The sequence below is a fragment of the Neurospora crassa genome, linkage group I, assembly GCF_000182925.2.
Source record: "Neurospora crassa OR74A linkage group I, whole genome shotgun sequence".
Classification (NCBI taxonomy): Eukaryota; Fungi; Ascomycota; class Sordariomycetes; order Sordariales; family Sordariaceae; genus Neurospora; species Neurospora crassa.
The window spans coordinates 1,887,722-1,905,258 of NC_026501.1; the positions used below are offsets into that span (position 1 = coordinate 1,887,722).

Consider the following 17,537-nt stretch of genomic DNA (forward strand, 5'->3'; position numbering starts at 1 on the left):
GATCCACACTGGGCGAGTCCCCTAAACCATCGCCATAACCTGTGAAGGAAAAGAAGTTGTTGTACACGAACTTGCTGGTTTCTCGCAAAAGGACCCTGTTTGAAAAGGCATAGTATCCACAACCGTTTGATGAGAGAGATGGTTTAATGTTCCCCTGTTATGCCTCATCATCTCCATCTCGCCAACACCACCGAGCCGGAACCATCCGAGATGGATGGTAATGGTACCTGCATAAGAAATGGCGCCGGCCCGCCGTCCGTGCAATGAATGATGGTTTCCCAGAACCGTCATCGAGCGACCTGCTGCCAGCAACGGCCAGGATCCCGTGTCTATATATTTCAACCCTGGTTTGCTTGTTAACGCGGTTCCTGCGACAGAGTTACGAAGAGTGCGTAATGAAGTCCCGCGCTAACAACAAAAACCGAGGCTGATGTATATATCCCTGTATTCCATGTGCTGGGCGCGTGTTTCTGTGGTAGGGCTTTTTCTATCGGCTCCTCTTATGGACACCTCATCACTGTTCACCTTCTTCCCTCGGAGCGGCAATAAACAATAACTTATACCGTTGACAGGGTCGGGGCCAATAACATGCCGAACCATCTTGATACCCTTTCTATATGATACCCTACCCTACCCAGCTATGGCTTGAAGTATGCAACACCTCGGTTAGAACCTTTCTGAAACCACGCATCCGCGGATTTCCCAGATTTCCCGATCCAGCCTGGAAGAGCGCAGTCAAGGGATCCATGTGCGGCAATACCATGTGCCAAGCCTTTGTGTAATTAGTCTCTTAGAATGATGAACGCCGTGGATGACGGTCATAGAACTTGTAAATGAAGGTTTACCAGAGGTTGTATCCTTTCATATTGGCAACAACTTAATCAGCCAAACCCCGAGTAAACAGACCGGACACCAGACACTCTCCTGAGGAAAGCCATGACCAGACATCATTTCCATGGTGAAGTGGAACCCTTTTCAAGAAAGAGAATATGAAGAAGAGAAAGGTAAGGACTAAAAATTGTTTGAGAAGAAAAGCGAAATAAAAAGAAGAGAGGAAGTTCAAAAGTCGTGGGTGCGTTGTCTCTCCGCAGTCCTTGCTCAAAGACGTCGGTGGCTCTCAATAAACTAGGAATGGGAGTTTCTGAGGTTCATGTGCCTCGTAGCATGAAGGTCAGATGATGTCCAGGCCCAACTATACAACTTTTTGACCGATTCGAATTCATGAGCCAACAAGCCACCGGTGCTTGACGGAGTAAGTGGAATATCCAACAACAGTGCATGAATGGACAAAACAGATTCATATATAATCCCCTTGACCCAAACAACCACGCTAGGCTTGACTACCATTCCAACGATGCCGCCTTCAGGCTCTTATAACTGTTGTCAATAATCTCTTTCCTCTCCACCAACTCCTCACTCATGGCTCTAACCTTGCCCTTGACAATGGTCTCGAATCTCACTTTCTCCTCCTCATACCTTACTCTTGCGTCTTCTTGCATTTCTACACCACTTTCGTCAACCACCTCACCTCTCCCTTCCAGATCCCAATTACCCTCCTCGTCGCCACCCTCATCCTCACTACTCGCCTTATCCAATTCCAACTCTCCAAACAACTTGATCAACGGCTCCATCACCCTCTTTACCGCCGTTACCTTCGTCCTCTGCTTCACCCTCGAGTAAAAGACAGGGCAATCCTTGCTATCGCAGGGCACCTCCTCGGATAACGCAAAGCCCGCACAGCTCTGACACACCTTCATAATCTCCACGTAGCTTTTCTCGGCTCTGTTGACCTTGGCCTGCATGTCGACCATAAGCGTGGGTGGATCCGAAGCGCACCGGTGACAGAGCGGCAGGCCTCGGTCCACGGCGCCCTCGCCCTCCTCAAGCATGCCCAGCTCGCGCGCAAGCCCTACCCCGAGCGGCCGCTTGATCTTGACGCCGCAGGCTGTGCAGATGGTGGTATTGAGGAAGGCTTCGAGAGTCTTGCGCGCTTGGGCTTGGGCAGCTGCGACGTCAGGAGGGAGGAGCTCGCCGTCTTCTCCCAACATATCTTCCATCTCTAGTTCTGCAGCTGCTGCAGCTGCTTCTGCCGCTGCCGTACCCTTTTTGCTTGGTGACGCCCCTAGCAGTCCCAGCAGTGGGCCTTTGGAAGCATCGTCATCAGCGTCTTCATCCTCCGCCACCTTCCGCAAGACTTGAACCTTGGGCATCTCCTCATACCAAGTCCTCACGTTCGCGCCGACCAAGTTGAAGATCCTCTCTAGCGGCGGAATGATGTTCTTGTTAATGTAGTAGTCCGCATCCAACGTAGCATGTGCGTTATTCAACAGCTCCTCGGGTTCCACGCACCGGTCTACCAGCCTCATCCCCGGCGCGCCGGCCATCACCACATATGGCACCCGTTCGCCATATTGCGGCTCCGCCCGCGCGTCCTCCTTCATCTTTTTGGTGGCAATGAGCGCGCCAGCGGGAGCCGGGCCGCCGCGACCGGACGTGCTGTACGTGCCCAGCTTGACCTCACGCGCGAAGCAAAAATCCTGCACGGACACGGCGCCGCGCATAATCTTGTGGCACTGCTCCTGGAAGTAACTCTTGACCTGGCTGAGATCGGCAGTCTCAAAGAGGATTTTGAGCGCCTTCTCCTCGATCCGTTGCTCGGCGGGTGTGCCGTCGCGCCGGACCGTCTCGATGCCCTTGGCGTCGAACACGGGCACGGTCTGGTCCCGACTCTCGTACTTGTAGCCGACGTAGCGCTTTTTGGCGAGGAGTACGCATGGGTGGTAGACCTTTTCGAACTTGAGCTTGACGGGCCGCGGATTCAACTTGGTGACAGCGTCGGCGATCTCTTGGCCGATCTCAAAGGCCTGTTCGCGGGTGCGGCCCTTGAGAGAGACGAAAAGACTGTCGGTGTCTCCGTAGACAACATCGGCGTCCCATTTTTGGACGCTATGAATGAAGGCTATGGCCCGCTCAAGGGTTTCGCGACCGGTTTGGACGATGCTGTCGGCAATCTCGGAGCAGGGCATACGACCTGAGAACGAGGCCGATGTGTAACCGTAGGTGACGTTGGCGAGGAGCTTCAGCGCCAGCTGCCGGTTATTCAGCAGTTGCTGAATCGCCCTATCATCCTTGTCTTGCTTCATACCGGACTTGACCATGATACGAGTTTCGAGAATCTCGGTAAGCATCTTTGCAAGAAGTGACTTGCGAATATGAGGCTTTGTGTACATCATGCCGTTTGGGGCGATGTTGATGTAATCTTTGAGTAGACTAAGAAGCCCCTCTTGCCTCTTGTAGTCCATGAAACCCATTTTGTTTCTACCTCGCCAGCTGACGATACGCCCAAGGAAGGTCGAGTAGCAGTAGTTGTAGGCGATCATGACACTGGGATACAGACTCTGAAAGTCAAGAACAAGCAAAGGACTGCTGTAGAATGCACTCTGCGGTTCCATCACTAAGGGTAGACACTCCAGAGCGTTTTGTGCACCCACTTGCTTTCTGCTTGGAGAAGGGAGAAGGAAGTTCTCAGGTTTGGCTATCCTGAACATGATGGACTCTACCTTGAACTGCGATCCTCTGGAGAAGACAGAAAAAAAGTCAACACCAAGCAGTCTTGCTTGCTCGCTTGTCCTAGGAATGAGCTCGTTCTTTTCCAGGATTTCAATATCAAGCCGCGTTCTCGTCAGGTAATATCGGAGAACTTTATCCAGATCCTTCGGTCGATCGCTCAGATACCAATCCGATAATGTCTTCCAACTGTAATGAGGAATCCGACGGTGTAGCAGATGCCAAACAACATTCTCCATGGTATACTGTAGAAGATTGAGTTCGCCTCTCATGGCTCTCCAAATGTTGATCATGTGCCGTCCTGTAATCCGAATCGAGGATGTCGTGTTGAAGCCCCAGCGATCCGCATCCTTACCGATACGCCCATTTGACTGAGACTTCATGCGTGAGAACTCATCACAGAGGTCGAGCTCATACTTTATTCTCGCTCGCTCAATAAGGTAGCCCCATGAACTGCCATGTACCTCATATCCCGTAAAGATATCGGGATCATGGTTCCGCACAATCTCGACCATCCGGACCATCATATCAAGTTCTGTTGTCTCTTGAACCACCGGCACGGATGTGTGCTTTCGGATTCTATCTGCAAGCAGACTATCCTCTGAGAAAACGATAATGCCCCGTGCCGTATCATCCGGCGTCTGAGTTCCGCGGAGAGCGTTTACTTCGGACCGCAGATACCAAAACACACACTGCACTTCGTCTTCTTCAGGATCCGGTACTAGCTTGCCCCGGGTGTTAACATGTACCTCTAGGCTCATGGCGCTCATGTACTGTGCCTGATCCTGTTTGCTTTCAGATTTTGTCTTTTCGGGATGTTCGAAGCCATGCTTGTTCTTTGGCGTCACGCCCGCAATTTGGGAGCGGTAGGTTTTAATCCTTAGGGGTGTGGAATGGCATCGTTTTGGATTGCGATCGTTTTGTTCATCTGTCCACCAATTACTGACTTCCTTGAAAGAAGGAGGAGGATCTGCTATTTCCCAACCCCTCATCGCACATTCCTCTTGTTGAGCCTCATAGATTGCCTCCAGCATCGGCCAGTCGGCACCGGAGGTAGGTTTCTCGCCATATGTCGCCGAAGATGTGCCAGTCGGGTCGAAATCGGAGAGCCAAGGAACAGAGCTACCGTCAAGTCGGTATTCCCTGCCTGCATATTCTCTCGGTCTGGAGGGAACATCCTCATCCTTACTGTAATATGCGTCTTGATAGATGACATCAGGTAGGCCATGTACCTGCATGGTACAGCGGACTTCGCTCAGGGATGGAGGTTTATTGTTCAAGACAAACATTTTCTTTGAGCCACTCCACAAGAGTGCCGGAGCCAAAGCCACAGGGGCCGAGTCAAGGGGCCTGGACGACGATTTTAGGTTGGATTTAGTCTGACCGGGTTTCGCCTGAGCCGATGGCCCCAAAATGGTGGGTTGAGGGTCGAAGGCAAGTTGCTTTCTGGTGACGTTACCCTCGTTTTTCTGCGAACCACTCTTTTGGCTCAGTCGCGCCCTTGTGTTAGGATCTTGTGGATCTTTGACGACGGGAAAGTTGATCGTACGGTTTTGGAACTCTTGTGTGAAGCTCTGCTTCATAGCAGACTTCATGGGCTGAGATGTCTTAGGTTTTGGTGGCTCGACCCGCAGACTATTCACCGATAGTTCCTCTCCTGCTGGATCTTGATTATTGGGTTTCATTGGCTGGACTGTCAGAGCTGGCGTCGTGAATGCCGAATCTTCTGGAACTTCCTTCTGGCATCCTCCCTGATCATGATCTTGAGTTTGTTCCTGTATTATCTGTTGGCCCTGTTTCTGGTCATGTTCCCGAGACCTTTGCTGGGCCTTTCGATGGACCTTTGGTTGAGCCTCCTCGTGAACCCTCTTGTTTGGTTCCTCGTAAACCCTTTCCGGAGGGTTACTCTGGAGCTTTCTCTGAGGCCCTGGCTGACCTGCACCTTGAGTTTGTTCATGTGCGTTTCTCGGAGCCTTTCTCAAAGCTCTTTGCGGAGGGTCGGCTTTTATGTGAAGTGACTCCCTTGAGTACTCAGCTTGGAGCACCTGACGTTTTGCAGGTGCACCATGATCAACTTCTCCCGGCGGCCTGGGATGCTTGAGAGATCTTCGTTGTCGCTCTCCAGGACCAAGAATCCCGGCTTGTCTTCCTGTATTGGCTGGTATGTTGGAAGAGTAAGTCTGGGCAATCTTCAAAAGTTTATGACGGATGGAAGCTCTGGGTTGGTATACACGGATCCGCCCATCCATAGGATAAATCATTGAATCCCCCACACCAAATCCTTCTCCAACACCATTCAAAGGCTCCTCCGGTGAGATTCTGCCCGCGTATTCGTGTCGAGTGTGTTTTGCATACGGCTCGCGTGTCAGCTGAAAAATGCTTCGTTCGTCGACATCGATACTGATGAGATGGTGTGCATTCATGTGGAAAAATTGTGCTTCGATTTGCAGAGCTTGGCTCAAGTTGTCTGGGTATAAGTCTTCCACTGACTCTAAAGTAGTCTTGATAGTTTCTTCAAATGGAACTGGTTGCACAAAGCGGGAGAAAGTCTCCTGACGTCCATCTGTGTTGTTCTGTTCCTGAGCAACCAATTGTTGAATACCAGCACGGTACTCAGCTTCATGAACCCACCCCATCACCTGTGATTGACGTGGGTCCGCAGACATTGATACCAAGACTTCCGGAGGAAAAGGGTTGACTTCAGGGTCCGTTATTCCCATACGCTTTTTCCTGCGGTTTGTCTCATCCGTCCAGAGTCCAGCCATGCTGTGCACCAGCTTTTCTTGGCTTGACACCGGCTGCTCCTTTTCGATAAAATCATGATGAAGCCTTCGCTCTTTGACTTGCTTTCGATTCAGGATGTCTTCGACGCAGATGTCCACTTCAAGGGAGCAGTGGCTAGCCCGGGGAAGGCTGTAATTATCCGTAATCAGCTCTGACGGGATCGTTGTATCGTCCCAGTGATGTTCAGCCTCACGGCCTTCAATGTTGCTGTCATGCTTCGGTACAGGTGCTCGAAAGGTGGCCATCGCCGCATCCAGGTAGTTACAGCCGTACAGGTTGTAATCAGCCATGAACTGAAGGAGATACTGCAGATGGGCCTCGTATGGTTGAAATTTCCGACTCATAATAACACCTTGCTGAAGGAGATCGACGAGACGCGACATGACCACCGGGTTGAACAGGTAAATCTTGAGATAGAAGCGATAACCCACATGGAAGCCATAAAAGGGTATACCTTTTGTCAGCGAAATCCGTGCTACATATTTGGGCCGATCGCGAATGGGATCTTTCCGGTAGCTGATAGCTAACGCATGATCTATGGATGCATGCAATTTTGCGATATATTCGTAGGCTAAAACTATGTGAGAAAGGGAACGTATGCGCGAACCATGTGTGTAGAAACAGGGAAACACTCACCCTTGTTGGGTTCTAGATTTCCGTCATACTCGACATACAGATAGGGAAAGGCACCATGAATATGAGCGCAGACTTTCTGGCCCTTGTCGGTCGATCCGAACACCCGAATTACAGGGACTTTGGCGGCCTTCCGCGAACGCGAAAAGCGCACATCTTGGTCAAACTGGGGATCATATCTGGTTGGCGTGGCTTGGTAGTGATCAATACAGTTCAATCGAAGTCTTAAAAATTCCATGATGCTGGCCGCTGGGGGTGCCAGATGATCATTGTTAAGTTTCCGGAGCAGTATTAAGCTATCCAGCTGCCCGATGAAGCGACGTTCATTCCTTAGAGACACGCTTTTCGGGTTGTTTGGTTGAGGATGGCATGCGCGCCACAAAAGTCGTCGAGCGCGCGCGACTGTACACGTACTAGTGACGCCAAAGCACGTGATGCGACGCTGGCTTAAATCGGCGTGTTCCAGTCAAAGCTGTCTCTTATTGAGCAGCCGTCCTGTCGATGGACGTGTGTGTATTTGGTGTGATTCAAGACGATCGACAACACCTTGAATACCGGATACACTGAGCGCCTTTTGACAATGAAACCGAAATCAAGATCATGATGCGGAACAGAATATCATCGAAGTGAGCAGGTACCGTGGATTGCGGGTTAGGGATGAAGATGACCAATTGACGGACAGCTGGGTTCAGGGCAAAAGAGCACAGAGGTGCACTGGCTGCTGACCTCCCTGGACCGGCCGCATGCCTGCCGCAGAACTCTCGTCCAACCACGACGACCTTTGAGTAAAGCAACTGAACTTGCCCAGAGTCTCGGATCCAACAACTTTTCTCTCGACACACTGACTATCAAGTCATCATCTCATTTAGTACATTTTCTCTAAGGCCTTTGGATCACATCTTTTTAACACCAAGGTAACCATGCCTCCCCCACCACCAAATAGGCGCGAGCAGGCCACAGCTGCCCCTAGCTCAACCGACAAGTCGGAGACCGGCGCTGGCGCCGCCCGCAAGGAGGACAACATCTACATCCCGTCATATATCAGCAAACAGCCCTTTTATGTCAGTGGTCTGGATAATGAAGAAGGTGATTCTCTTCTTCATCAGCGTGCGCGGCAGCAGGAGGAAGACAAAGCCGCCCAAGCCGCCGCACTTCTCGCCCGGGGTAAGAAGGCCGGTCCGGCAAGGACGAAATGGGTCAAGGGCGCGTGCGAGAATTGTGGCGCCATGGGACACAAGAAGAAAGACTGCCTCGAACGGCCGCGCAAATTCGGCGCCAAAGCGACGGGCAAGGATATCCAGGCGGACCGGATCGTGCGCGACGTGAAGTTGGGGTACGAGGCCAAGCGAGATGTTTACAGCGCGTATGATCCAAAACAGTACATGGAGGTGGTGGAGGAGTATAACATGCTGGAGGAGGCTCGACGGGCATTACAGGGAGACCAGAAGACGCCGGATGGGGAGGGAGCAGATGGTCCCGAAGACGACAAGTCAGGGTTTAAGTACGACGAGGAATCTGATATGGGACGCGATCGTGCTACGACCAAACAATCTATGCGTATTCGCGAGGACACAGCGAAGTACCTTCTGAACTTGGACTCGGATTCCGCCAAATACAACCCCAAGAAGCGCGCCCTCGTCGACGCCGGTGCTATAGCCGACAAGTCCGCCGCCTTGTTCGCTGAGGAAAGTTTCCTCCGTGCTTCTGGCGAAGCAGCGGAATTCGAAAAGGCCCAGCGTTATGCATGGGAGGCACAGGAGCGATCGGGCGATACCAGCCTGCATTTGCAAGCCAACCCGACTGCTGGTGAGATTCTACGCAAGAAGGAGTCTGAGGAACGCGAGGCCAAGCGGAGGAAGAGAGCGGAAGAGTTGGCGAACCAATATGGCACACAGCCCGTCATCTCAGACGCACTTCGAGAAACCATCAAGGAAAGCGAGACCTTTGTGGAGTATGACGAGGCCGGCCTGATCAAGGGGGCACCGAAGAAGGTCGGCAAGTCCAAGTATCTCGAGGACGTTTACATCAACAATCACACATCTGTTTGGGGCAGTTGGTGGTCAGACTTCAGATGGGGCTACGCTTGCTGTCATTCATTTGTCAAGAACAGTTACTGCACAGGAGAGGCAGGTATAGCTGCAAGCGAGAAGGCGGATGCTTGGGACAAGTAAACAGTATGTCTAACAGTTTTTGATGTTAAAAATGATACCACAGTGCCACAACTTGAGAGTGCCTAACCGATCATACCTTGTGCACCCCTGGAGTAGCCTGCGGAACTAGAACATGACGTAGAGGAATCCAGAGACATGAAAGCAATTTACTCGAGTACGTCGGCTGATACATCCAAGACGGGGCACTTGAGAAGCTTCACAAAAACAAAATGTGGCGGTTCTGAGCATGCAACAAGAAGATGGTGTATAATTGAGACTTGTAAGGTGGTGCCTTCAGATCCGGGGGTTTCTTAGCTTCCAGGCACATATTTCAGTGCCAACCGTGCATGCATTTTGATCCCTGACTACATGGACATCGTGATCATAATGTAGGTTAAGGCAAAATGGACCTTCCAAAACCTGTGTTCCTACTAGCCGATGCTAGTCACCTGAAACCCAGCCCACCAAGATAGGCGCCTCAAATTTACTCCTCATCCTCCTCCTCAGCAGCCTCACCGCCCTCAGCGGCCTTGGCCTTCTTTCTGCGGACACGGCCGGGGCGACCGCCACCGAAGGGAGAGGTGAGGGCGAAGTCGATGTGCTTCTGGGAGTCGAGACGGACAACGAAAGAGGGAACGTTGACGATCTGCTTGCCGACGCGGATGTGGCGCTGGCGGATGAGGACACGAGCGTGGTGGATGGACTTGGCGAGGCCGAGCTTGTAGACGCAGGTCTGGAGACGACGCTCAAGGAAATCCTCAGCCTTGAGGGCAAGGACGTAATCGAGCTTCATGCGGGACTCGTCAAGGACACCGACGCGAACGAGACGGCGAATGAGGGCATTGCCTTCGAAAAGACGCTTGGGGTCCTTCTCGTCGAGGGTAAGAAGCTGACTGTGGCAGAAGTTAGTAATCGGGCGATTCCCTTGCACATCATTCCCCAGCGCCTGAGGCCCATTTCTGGGCCTGGTTTGCTGGATAACTGGATGGGGTACGAGAAAAACTTACCGGGCAGCACGACGGATCTTGGAGAGGGTCAAGAGCACACGCCAGACCTCACGCTTGTTGCGAAGACCATACTCGCCAACGAGCTTCAACTCGGAGTCCCTGAGGTCCGAAAGTTAGTCGTATGATCACAATCGACATAAGCAGAGTCAAGCTCATGCTCAGTGGCCGGTGATTTGAGGCATGCGAGCGATCGCACGCGCAAAGAACATGGAGATGGTTGCTCCCGCTGCAATTGCTGTCGCTTCGCAGAGGCCGTCGAAAAGGAGTTCGGAATCAAACTTAGACGCACAAACGAGCGGCCTCGAAAGGGCGACGGGGGACCTTAGCGGTCTTCGAGTAAGAACGAGGCGCCATCTTGTTGTTGGGGGCTTTCTCAAAAGATCGTCGACTGGCAGCGAAAAGTTTCGAAAGTCGTTTTCTCAAAGTAAGAAAATCAAAGGGCCACTTGGAGGAGGGTTTGTGGTGGCCCGTGCGTTCAGCCTTGCCGGCACAAATCCGCTTGCCCTAACGCTGGCAGGCTGGTGGTTGGCCCAAGCTTTGCCCACCTCGCTTAGTCATACAACGGGAAATCGAGACCTAGTTTTGCTTGCACACAAATTCGTCGTCCAAATTTGACGCCCGCAGCAACCACCGTCTTCAGCATCCCCATACACGCCGAATCGTCACGATGGGTCACGCCGCAGGTCTCCGTGCTGGTACGAGATACGCCTTCTCGCGGAACTTCCGCGAGAAGGGTATGATCCGCCTCTCGACCTACCTTAAGCAGTACAAGTATGTTGCGACAGCGACGAATTGGGGTAGTTGGGACGTCATGGCTAACTTTCTGCTAGGGTTGGCGACATCGTCGACATCAAGGTCAACGGTGCTGTCCAGAAGGGGTAAGCGACGATCATTCCCACGCTTCTTATTTTTTTTGGGGCCATTACGATTGCGACAAACACCGAGATGCGGAATATGTTGGGGTTCTGAAACATCGGAATTTCGAAAGAGGAGGGGCACATGCGATTTCGAACGACGAGGACTTTTTGCGGAAATACGGGCGAGCTATGAAACTGACGTTGGAAATCGATTAGTATGGCCCACAAGGTCTACCACGGCAAGACTGGTGTCATCTACAACGTCACCAAGTCCGCTGTCGGCATCATCATCTACAAGAAGGTGAAGCACCGCTACATCGAGAAGCGCATCAACGTCCGCATCGAGCACATTCAGCCTTCCCGCTCCCGCGACGATTTCCTTCGCCGCGTCAAGCAGAACGCCGAGCTCAAGAAGCAGGCCAAGGCTGAGGGCAAGCCCGTCCAGCTCAAGCGCCAGGCCCTTCTTCCCCGTGAGGCTCGCACCATCTCTGTCGTCGACAACAAGCCCGAGACCGTTGCCCCCGTCGCCTACGAGACCACTATCTAAAGTACTCTTGGGATAGGACTGGTGGTAGACCTGGCGTATTTGGTTTTTCTTTGCATGGGGTTCATCGCGTTCGACACGGATAGATATCCTGCATGGATTTTTTGGTCTGGGATGCGGGAGTGCTTATAGGAATCAAAAATACCAGTGGCATGACCATGACCAAAACCAAAACACACGAGAACCGGCTCGATGCGCCTCCTCCTGATCAGGTGTACGTGCTTTTGAGCCTCGAGCCAACTTGTGATCGGATGGACTACGCCAGACGAATCTCGTGGCCAGACGAGTCACACAGGGACACACAATTCGAGCCCTGTCTGGCTGTGCGGCCGCTCTGTTTCTCGACCTAGCATCTTGCGGTTGATAGGGATACGCAAATAGAGCAAACGTGACAAACCACTTCACCGGGCCAATCTCTGCTACCAGTACGTATTGTGAGCATCTTAGCACGCTCAGAAGGTCTTCAAATCCAACTTGAAAGATGGGAGAGATTTGAGTAGAACGAAATGACTACAGCGTTATACTGGGCTTCCGTTTCCGACCTGGACGCAGAGATGCCATCTTTTGAGCCAACTGATGATTATTTGAATTGTAGAATTTCGATACCCAACCAGGGCCATTTATACATCCCCAGGCGCATCAACGCAACAGCCTTGCTAGATTGAAAGCGTTCATGCTTATGAAACTTGATAACGGAGCTTCAGTTATATATCTGTTTGTCACTGGTCGTTCCACTCTCAAGAATGTTCTTGGATTGTATACTATGATGATGATCATCTGGTTGGACAAAGGCGGCGGGCTGAGGCGGTCCATCACAGATCGATGACAGATTCACTGTGGGGTTTGAGGTTCATGTGGACGGAAATGTCGAGCAAGCTCGCTCCAGACCTCGAATGCCTGCCGAAGCATCGTCAGGGATTTTGCTTGGTCTCGTTGTGGCTTTCTGACATTGACGAGGCGTTGGTAGCATGTGGCTCAAAAAATAAACAGATTTGGCCAATTGGATATTGCGGCCGGGGAAGTGATAAGGCTCTCTCAGCATGTGGCTAAGCTACTGGATCTCCTCTTTGTCTAAATGCTACTTACTGGTGTAAATCTAGTATGTACATAGGTAGGTACCTCTAGGCAAAGTGTACCTTCTTAACCAGTACACATACGTACCTTTAGGTACCCGTCTTGGACCCTTCCAAATCGGAAGTGGTTTGACACTCTTGCACACAACCAGACCGAGGATGCTGTCACCAACAGGAACAGGAATAGGAACCGACCATCTGATCCCTTGGCTCTGTCACTACTACATAGTACTATGTAGTGTAGTTTCTAGCCAGTTTTCGGTTGTTTTTCTGGGCTCCTCTGGCCTGTCACATTCCCGGGCTACCGTTGAGTTTTGGTGTCCCGTCCGTGCCGTCCAGTGCAGGGTCGGAGTGAGTGGCCTTTTCAACACAGCTGCAGGCCATCCGTCATCTTTCAGTTCCTTCCACCTCAAACCCACCGCGCCCACTTCCGCTTCCGTTTCCTGTTTGTCTGAGCGCGCGCGTCTGTAATCCAACTAAACCTACGACTCATGACTTCGCCGTGCAACTGCGACTGCGAGCCCTGAGTTCGAGTCCGCATCGATGCCGCAATTGCAAACCATCTGCTCTGAGCTGCTGAGCAGGTAGCCAACCTGAGCGCGGTGGGCACACCGAACAGCGAGGAGTAGCGACCGCTGTCAGTCCTTCCTGTCTTGGCGCATCTTGCATGACCGCATCCTGGACTCGAACACTGCAGTGGACAATCTCCCTTCGACGGAAAAAAAATATACAGCCATGAGTTGGACCGTCTTCTTGTTGATATACCTCTTCGGAGGCCTTACCTTTCTGCCATTGTTGGTGGCTTGCGCTCTACTTCATGCTCACCTTACGTTTCCTTACCGCCCAGATGCCGTCCAGCACCACGACCCAGAAGCCGACGACTTGATCCAGCCTGGTGACGATCTTGATGCGCTCAAGGCGGAGCAAAAGAAGGATGGAAAGCCCCGGGTGACCCATCACGACGATGGTGTCGCTTCTGGGTATTTTGCAGTTTGCCGCGAGTATACGCCCATGGGAATCAACGCGAAGCCTATCGAGCGGTCGACACCTGTCGGCTCCACCACCGTCGCCGCTCCCAGTCCCAGTGTCTACCAGACAATGTATCGGAGTATATTCGATCGCAAGTCCACCGGTCCCAGTCCCATCGACCACAAGAACGGTCCTAGTCAGCGCCCTAAGAAGGCCGGCAATGTCTTTTATGTTGTCCTGAGGTGCGTGACATTATCCTTTTGACTCTCAATACGACCTGGATTCTGATGCTCGTGACAGACACGGCCATCTCATGCTCTTTGACGATGACGAACAACTCGAAGTACGGCACGTTGTGGCGCTGGCGCACCATGAAGTCAGCATATACTCCGGCGAGGAAGTTACTCCTGAGGGCGAGCTGTACATCAAGCGCAACGCTATACGTCTCTCGCGAAAAACAGACGGGCTGGAAATAGGACCGGATAGTCAGGTCTCGAAACCTTTCTACCTCTTTTCCGAAAATTGCTCTGCGAAGGAAGACTTCTACTTTGCTCTGCTACGAAATCAGGAACAGCAGGCCCTGGACACGGAAAGCGATATCCCATCTCCTATCCAGTTTGAGGTCAAGAACATTATCAACTTGGTACAGAGACTGCACTCGTCAGAAGAACACATGCAAACCCGTTGGCTCAACGCGATGATTGGGCGCGTCTTCTTGGGCATCTACAAGACCAAGGACATAGAGAACGCGATACGGGAGAAGCTCACAAAGAAGATTTCTCGAGTTAAAAGGCCGGCATTTCTATCCAACATTGCTATCAAAGGTATCGATACCGGAGAGTCAGCACCCTTTATCACGAATCCACGGCTACGAGATCTGACCGTTGAGGGTGAATGCTGCATTGAGGCAGATGTACGATACACTGGCAACTTCCGCTTGGAGGTTGCGGCGACAGCCAGGATTGATCTAGGCGCGCGATTCAAAGCACGAGAGGTTAATCTTGTCCTTGCCGTGGTTGTACGGAAACTCGAAGGTCATATCTTATTCAAAATCAAGCCCCCACCCAGTAATCGCCTATGGTTCTCTTTCCAACAGGCACCAAAGATGGAGATGACAATCGAACCTATTGTCAGCTCTAGACAGATTACCTATACCGTTATTCTCCGCCAGATCGAGAAGCAAATCAAGGAGGTTATGGCCGAGACCCTTGTCTTACCCTTCTGGGATGATATGCCTTTTTTCAATACAGAGCACAAGAAGTGGAGAGGTGGTATCTTTCATGATGACACCGTCGTCTCAACCATGGATTTGGAAACAGCTGCGGCTCAAGAAGGCGATTTGGACGAGGTGGAGCGATTGGAGGGTACTCAAGACGTTCACGAACCCGATCTGCCGCACGTGGAAAAAAGCCACAGCATGCCTACTCTCGACAAGAAACCGTCAATTAGCCTTTTTGGGCGGATGACAACGAAAGCGAAGGGGGACCCTGTCTATTCTGCATCTACGACCTCATTGAGCACGAACAATCAAAACGAGCTCAAGACCGATACGAGGAGTGAAACTTGTATACCACCTCCGATTCGGGTGGTTTCGATCACTCATCCTCCGACGCCAACGGTTAGCACAGACGCCATCAATGCTGACGTCTTCAAACCATCCTCGTCACCACCGGACGAAAGCCTTGCTGCATCAGCGATGGCAACGTTGTCTGTCCAGGCACATTCTCCAGCACGACCACAGCCGCCTCACTCGCCCCTGAGGCCGTCCGTCATACCCAAGTTATCAGACCAGTCTTCCGGGTCCTCTTCTTCTGAAGCTGTGGATGCGGAAAAAGATTTGCAGGACTTTGATAAAAAGAACCAGGCAAGACGAAACACAGCCACATCCGCAGGCAGCCAGGAGGAAAGCAGGACGAGGTCTCCAGCTTCGTCGATAAGGGGGTCTGTGAAAAGTCAAACTGGGACCATCAAGGGTATTTTTGCCCGGCGAGATACTGTATCATCGACAACAGGAGCACCCACGCCAAATCACCCAGACTCTGCGAAAAAGACTGCCTTGGCCGCCGCTTTTGTTACCAACGCGGCTGCATCTGCCAAGCGTTGGGGGCTCAATGCGTTCCAACGACACTCGAACAACGATGGGACACCGGGTAGGAGTGCTTCATTCACCGATGATCATCCATCGGTGCTGGACTTGAATCAGCCTATGGGACGTGGGCAGCCGCTTCCGCCTCCAGGAACACCACTTCCGATGCCAGACAGAAGGTTGAAGGCAACATCCATCAGTATCCCGAGACGCAAACCGATACCGCCTCCAGATCAATCACTGCAGCAACGTAAACTGAGCACGCCAGAAGACCATGATCACAAACCCGAACGCCGCCCTGTACCACCTCCCCCTCTCCCAAAACGTCGTCAATACCGAGCTGAGCAGCAACTCGACGATGACGGAAATACTGTGAACATGCTTGTAGTCGCGGCTCCTGCGGAGTCAGAACCGACTACACCTATGAGCGAGGCCCATGAAACATCACCAATTAAGCCTTCATCAGACACCGTTAAAAGCAAAAACCAAAGTGGAATTAGCAGTTCTGCGACAGAAGGACCTGTCGGTTCGAAGTCGCCCCCCAAGCCTTTGACGCCATCAATCCGTAATACGCAGACTACAGGCCAGGAAAATCACGAAGACGTGAAAGCGCTATCGCTTGAAGTTTCAGCGCCTAATAATGATGACGATGAGTTCTCGGCTTGGATGGATGACGCCGGCCCGGTTGAAGATACTGACGCAGCCCCGGCTCCTACAGTTAACGGCAGCGTTGGCGAGAGGGCATCGCCTTGATTGTGAGATAGACCGGCTGGTACCTCGCATAGGAGTTCCACTTGAGTATAGTATTGATGCGGGCTTTGCTGGTGGGAATCACAGTACAGCGAGGAGAACCGGATATAATACTATAAATTTGTATTTCTGTTTCATTATGCCAAAGAACACCATCGGGTCGCGGTGTCAGACGTTCAGTAACTATCATAGCACTTTAGGTGAAGAAGTATCGATTCATGTGTCACCGCTTGATGCCGTTCCTTGGAAGGTGAACGGCGTGTTAGGTGACCCTGCTTTCGATTCTTGGCCTTCGACAAACTGCCTACCTATGCGCTCTTCATCTTCACCGTTGATGACGGGTAACAAGCCGCATTTATCGTCGATGCCATAGTACAGGCATAATGGAAACATTACAAAGCACGAAGCAATGGTATTCAGCTTCCTTTTAGCTTGAAAGTTCGTCTACAAATCCGGCATGAGGCGAAAGAACTACTTGGAAATGGCCTCCTCACATGCCTCGGCAACTCATGTCAAGAAATTTGCGACATCTTCAGGAATTGTTCGTCTCTTCATATCGGATTTGGATGGCAAACCATGTTTCGCTAACAGCATGTCGGATATGGTGAACAGCAGAGTGTGCTTTTTATGCTTAGCTTCCATTTTCTTTCTAGTATACGAATAACCCAAATCTTCACCAGAGCATCATTACCGCGAAACCATATATTTCGTCTCATTCCGGACATCCCCGACATTCCACGGGTGTTATCCCGGTGACGAACAGGATTCGACAAACATATGTATGTGCTTGCCTGACATCATATGTGATAACCCAGTTCGACCTTGTGTGGTAATGAGCGAGGAAAAATGTCGAAATGTAGATGTGGAAAAGCAGCAGGGATTCACATAAATCATCCATAACCACGTGGAGGACGTCCCGATTGAGATGAGTTCGGAGTTTCTAACCGAATCATCGATCAGCATCAACAGCTATGAAGCTCACCACCACAGTCATCTTCATGGGACTCTTGACCGGCCTCGTCGCCGCTCCCCGAATTCACGCCCTGTCCGCAACCCATATAGATGTCTGGCATCAATAGCCACGGCAATCTTGGTTGTCCCTTGCGAGGCCAACTGT

The 17,537-nt window shown here is 51.7% G+C and overlaps 5 protein-coding genes across 5 annotated transcripts; 3 read left to right on the forward strand and 2 right to left on the reverse strand.

The window, feature by feature from the left end:
- Positions 1-1,340: 1,340 nt before the first annotated feature.
- Positions 1,341-7,441, reverse strand: upr-1 (ultraviolet photoreactivation-1; the record flags this gene model as incomplete). The annotated part of the gene is made up of 2 exons (XM_959142.2): positions 6,988-7,441; positions 1,341-6,922 (listed from the first exon to the last, which is right to left on the reverse strand). Exons 1-2 carry the CDS (start codon positions 7,220-7,222, stop codon positions 1,341-1,343), a joined length of 5,817 nt encoding a protein of 1,938 aa, XP_964235.2. The 5' UTR covers positions 7,223-7,441.
- Positions 7,442-7,744: 303 nt separating this feature from the next.
- On the forward strand, positions 7,745-9,227 carry NCU01950 (pre-mRNA-splicing factor slu-7). The gene has a single exon (XM_959141.2). The coding sequence runs from the start codon at positions 7,905-7,907 to the stop codon at positions 9,153-9,155; it is 1,251 nt and encodes a 416-aa protein (XP_964234.1). The 5' UTR covers positions 7,745-7,904; the 3' UTR covers positions 9,156-9,227.
- Positions 9,062-10,608, reverse strand: un-16 (unknown-16). Its single transcript, XM_959140.3, has 3 exons — positions 10,431-10,608; positions 10,142-10,240; positions 9,062-10,027 (listed from the first exon to the last, which is right to left on the reverse strand). Exons 1-3 carry the CDS (start codon positions 10,493-10,495, stop codon positions 9,619-9,621), a joined length of 573 nt encoding a protein of 190 aa, XP_964233.1. The 5' UTR covers positions 10,496-10,608; the 3' UTR covers positions 9,062-9,618.
- A 77-nt stretch (positions 10,609-10,685) lies between these two features.
- On the forward strand, positions 10,686-12,560 carry NCU01948 (60S ribosomal protein L21). The gene is made up of 3 exons (XM_959139.3): positions 10,686-10,912; positions 10,972-11,019; positions 11,215-12,560. Exons 1-3 carry the CDS (start codon positions 10,809-10,811, stop codon positions 11,543-11,545), a joined length of 483 nt encoding a protein of 160 aa, XP_964232.1. The 5' UTR covers positions 10,686-10,808; the 3' UTR covers positions 11,546-12,560.
- Positions 12,561-12,879: 319 nt separating this feature from the next.
- On the forward strand, positions 12,880-17,521 carry NCU01947 (hypothetical protein). The gene is made up of 2 exons (XM_959138.2): positions 12,880-13,826; positions 13,885-17,521. The coding sequence occupies exons 1-2, from the start codon at positions 13,351-13,353 to the stop codon at positions 16,421-16,423; spliced, it is 3,015 nt and encodes a 1,004-aa protein (XP_964231.2). The 5' UTR covers positions 12,880-13,350; the 3' UTR covers positions 16,424-17,521.
- Positions 17,522-17,537: the final 16 nt, after the last annotated feature.